Here is a 4,274-nt window from a genome sequence, read left to right as displayed (position 1 = left end):
GCAAGTCCTGTATCTACCTGCTTCCCCTCAGTTGAGCTGAGCAGTTTCTATAATGCATCTCCTGTCTACATAATACATGCTTTAGAAGATAATTCACAGGGACAAAAGCCCCAAATGTCTTTAGCAGGTACAAACTATTGTCTTCAGTGGCCTATATTATACTTCCATACCCTTGGAAAGCAGCATGTTTACACAACACAGGATCTCTTTGATGTGCATAGACGAATGATCACGAAGAACTTGTCTTTTTAAGAAAAAGCAGGTTTCTGATGTGTTGGTTTTTCTGCTGTTGGGTTCTTCACACAGCCATTTTTCCAAGTGCTGGCTACATTTCTCCCAGTATAAAACTCCTGTGATCCAGCCCTAGCAGCCTCTAGAACAGTGTCTCCATAGGCAGACCAGCAGCTTCAAAACTTCCTCCTCTTCTTCATCTTCTTCCCACCAGTCTGGTTTTAGCAGCCGTAGCCTTCACCCCAGGCTCAACATGGTGTAACAGAATCCTCTGGCAGGGGGAATCTTTAGTGGCTGATAAAACCTTAACTGTTGTGAAATGAAAGCAGGTTCCCTTTGAAGTGTGCCTCGCATTACAGTTAGATGCTCTAGCCTCTATATTTTAACTACCAGTAAAATGATTTATAAGCAGAAAGGCCTGAGCCACCTTTAAGGCTGGGGAAGGGAAAGAATTGCTAACGTCATTAGCTGGAATGTATCATCTTTTTTTCTGTGGGTTATAAATAAGGGGCAGAATCAACCTGTTTGGGCCATGAAATGTCCCTTCCTCTGCCTGGGAAGATAAATCCTATCAATTTCTTTGTGGAAGGTTTCAGTGTATTTGTGGCTGGATTCTCCTGCCAGGCTCTGTTAGGAAGCACTACGTTTAAGCATGTAGTTGTGAATCTCATTTGGTGCATGTGTATTTGCTATTATTATAATTTATTTTTTGTTTTGTATGGTCTATGATGCTCCAGCCAAGACAGAGATCCTGCTGTGCTGGGTATGGTGCCTACCGGCAGTTAAAGAGAGCCTCTATCTCAGATGGCTGATTGTTAAAATAAACAAAAATGTAAGAAAATGTGATTTTTATTCTGAATTTAGAGGTGGTGATCTGATGCATGGGTTGTATAGGGACCAAAATTTGTTGAATGCAGCAGTGTTTCCACTGACTTCAAATCAGGAAAGCAATAGCTTTCCCAAAGCCACAGAAGGAGCCTGTAGCGTAATTAAGAACTGACTTTCTTTCTCTGGTGATAGTCCACTGTCTTGAAAGCTAGCTTTCCTTTCTTCACAAGTCCATGTGCATTGTAGACTGAAGTATGCAAGACACCTCAAGAATGGCCTGTGCACAGGCCTTTTTGGTTGACTCTACCTGGTTGTAGCAGGATCCAGGGTATTCTTTTATCTCCCTTAAGAAATAAAGGAACTACACACCTTTAACCAGAAAAGGAAGACGGGAGGAGTCATACACACGTGTGTGAATTTTAATTCTAAGCAATGGATGCAAATATGTGTGTTGGTGCACGGACAAGAATAACCTCACATGATATAATATAAGACAAGACAAATCTTTTCAAAGTTGTGTTTTGATCGTATGTTAGCCAACTGACAAACCACCACAGGGGATCCAAGTACTCATGGGGATGTTGTTGGAAAATGTGTCCCATACTAGACCATCTCAGTCCACATGTTTCTTCTGAATTTCTAATCCCAAGTGGATTTGCCAGCATCTGGCTCTTGGTTATAAAAAAGGAACTTTCCCACTCTTTGCAATGTCGGGGAAAGTGTCAGAAATCACTGGAGTGGCTTTTACTTTCTTGGAGTTCAGTTTTTTTCCCTCTCGATTTCTGGATTCATAGCTGTTTGGTTATGTTTTCTCTTCAGGTATTTGAATTTTATATGTTATTGTCAGCATTGAGAACTTTTTTTTTTTTTTTGAGTGGAAGCTCTTCCAGCCTGGGACTAGGCCTTTTCTCTGAAGAGAGGAGGTGTACTTATCTCCTTATGCTCATCTAACAGACAGTTTTTATGGCCTTAAATGTGAAGGTGGAAGCAAATGATATAAGAGGAGGAGCCAAGTTCTGTATCCCTCATTCAAAGCATGAATTACACATACATCCATGAGAAAAGGACAGGACCATTCTCTTTGCATGACTAGGGCAAACAAAAGTTTGTTTATTCATCTGTGGTGCTCACTGCTCCTAGAAATTGTGCCATGGATTGGACTTGTGTAAGAGAGCTGTAAAATGCTACAGACCTTAATGTTCATTCATTTCTCTCTCCTTAACTCTGTCCTAGATTTTGCTAGCGACTTTTGGTGCCAAAAATGGACACAGAGATTCTGACCTGCATGGACTTTGTTGATCAATGCAGATCGGATGTGAGCTGACCTATTTCTGTCATGCTTTTGGAAGGTGCTAAGAGGTTATACTGCTTCAGCCAGTAGTGCAGTGCAGTAGGAACGGGTCTGTAAAAAGACGCATTTGGTGCCAAGGACCTGACATTAGCACTGTATACATTTCAGGGAGCTTAATTTAGACCAACTCTTCCAAAGAAAATGAGGCTTTTTTTTGTTTTCACTGCACATGGATGTAAATAACAGCATGAAGTGAAGGACTGCCGGGGACTAGGTCCTTCCTAGCCATCATGAGCAGGTCACACACAACTATTATTAGCAGATTCTAATCAGACTGTTTCCACAGCATGCTAGTAGATGAGTGACACACAGAAAGAGCAATAATAGACTGTGATCCAGAGAACCTCACAGAAATTTGTGTGTGAAGCTCAGCATATGCTTGTTTTTGCAGCAAGCACCACTGCGGTAGATGTGGACTGAGAGCCGGCACTCCATTAAATAAGCAGCTCTCAGTGAAAACACATTGCCTTGTCGTTCCGAGTGAATTATACATACCCACAGGTGCCAGTAAGAGAAAGGCAAGCTAACAAGTGACTGTTTACAGGGGGACTCAATTTGAAGGCCAGAGGAAAACTCCCACTTTGACATTTGGATCATGTCTGAAGTGTAAAGCGCACCAGACTAAGGTTCTACTATACTTGGGGCAGAGAATTTTGTTTTGATTCACAAGATATGGGGACAGTTTGGACTGCAGTGCCTCAAACCCTTGTAACCCCAGCTTCTGATCTGACATTGAGCAACTTGGAAGCCTGATGAAGGATTTCCCCCCCCCCCCGAATGCTTTACACTCTTGATTTTCCTCCATTTTTTCTTGTTGCTGTGAAATTTAATCATGTTTTCTAGCCCTTTAGGCCTCACAAAGTCCAGCAGCTGCATTCTCATCTGGCTTGAAAGCTTATCCGCATACTTCTGAACCCCAAACAGGGATCGGGCCTGAGAGCCTCTCTGATTAAATGAAATAAACCAAGCCCAAGAGACAGCTTGAGAAGCCCTTTCCACTATGCAGAAGGGAGATTGCCCATGATAAAACACATCAGGGCAGACAAATGCGTTTAGAAAAAATCTCCCCTTGAGTCTTACAGGTAAACTAGCACCGTAGGAAACACGAGCCCAGCTTTGCACATGCATTAATACTGGGATTATTTTAATGCACAGAGATTTAAATTGGCTGCAGTACAATTCTAGTGCACACTGCAGTGCCTCTTGCAAGGAGAGCATGTCTTAGCATACAGACAACAGTGATTTGCTGCAGTACAGAGAAGCTAAGAAAACCCTGTATTCCCTCCGGTCTGGTTCTATCTATTTAGCTTGTCTAACACAGAAACCATGATGCTAATCTGTCTATTTATCCCTCCTAACAGTGCAGCCGTGTTGCTATTATGGTACTTAATCCTTCAGCATAATTCACATAGTTGTCAGATAACAAGGCAGAATGGCCAGGTGGTAGCAATGCATCTATTTGGTATGGACTCTCTTGGAATACACAAGCTAAATTATTCCTCTTCATCTCACCCTACTGCTGATAGCACCTTCCCACAATATTAGGAGTATCTTCAACATTTTTAAATGCATGTATCTTCACCCAGGAGACAGGGTGGTAGTAGAAGTGTCATTTGAGAGAAAGGAAACTGAGGAACAGAGACGAATACTCAGGAGGTCTTTGTCAGGCAGCCACTTGAACCTATTTTTGGCCAGTGCTGTAATTGAGGATGTGTTTCCATCAGCAACCCCGGTAAGATGGGACAGCAGCTCAGAGTGAGTCACACATGGTCTTTCCCCATCAGGTGTGGTTCAGCAACCGAAGAGCGAGGTGGCGCAAACAGGCAGGAGCGAACCAACTTGCGGCTTTCAATCACTTGCTGCC

At 42.7% G+C, this 4,274-nt stretch overlaps 1 protein-coding gene across 1 annotated transcript in view; it reads left to right on the top strand.

Moving 5' to 3' along the window:
- Positions 1–4,274, top strand: part of LOC104618443 (paired box protein Pax-7-like) — a gene marked incomplete at both ends in the record, with an annotated part of 14,647 nt that overhangs the window by 9,466 nt on the left and 907 nt on the right. Inside the window, one exon of the mRNA XM_010284032.1 lies at positions 4,195–4,274. This exon is cut by the window's right edge and continues 98 nt beyond it. Within this exon, the coding sequence (XP_010282334.1) occupies positions 4,195–4,274 (80 nt within the window). The remainder of the gene's footprint in view (positions 1–4,194) is intronic.

This window comes from Phaethon lepturus, unplaced genomic scaffold (genome assembly GCF_000687285.1).
Source record: "Phaethon lepturus isolate BGI_N335 unplaced genomic scaffold, ASM68728v1 scaffold10173, whole genome shotgun sequence".
NCBI lineage: Eukaryota > Metazoa > Chordata > Aves > Phaethontiformes > Phaethontidae > Phaethon > Phaethon lepturus.
The sequence above is the reverse complement of the archived record's forward strand: the minus strand, read 5'-3'. Positions and strand labels throughout refer to the sequence as shown.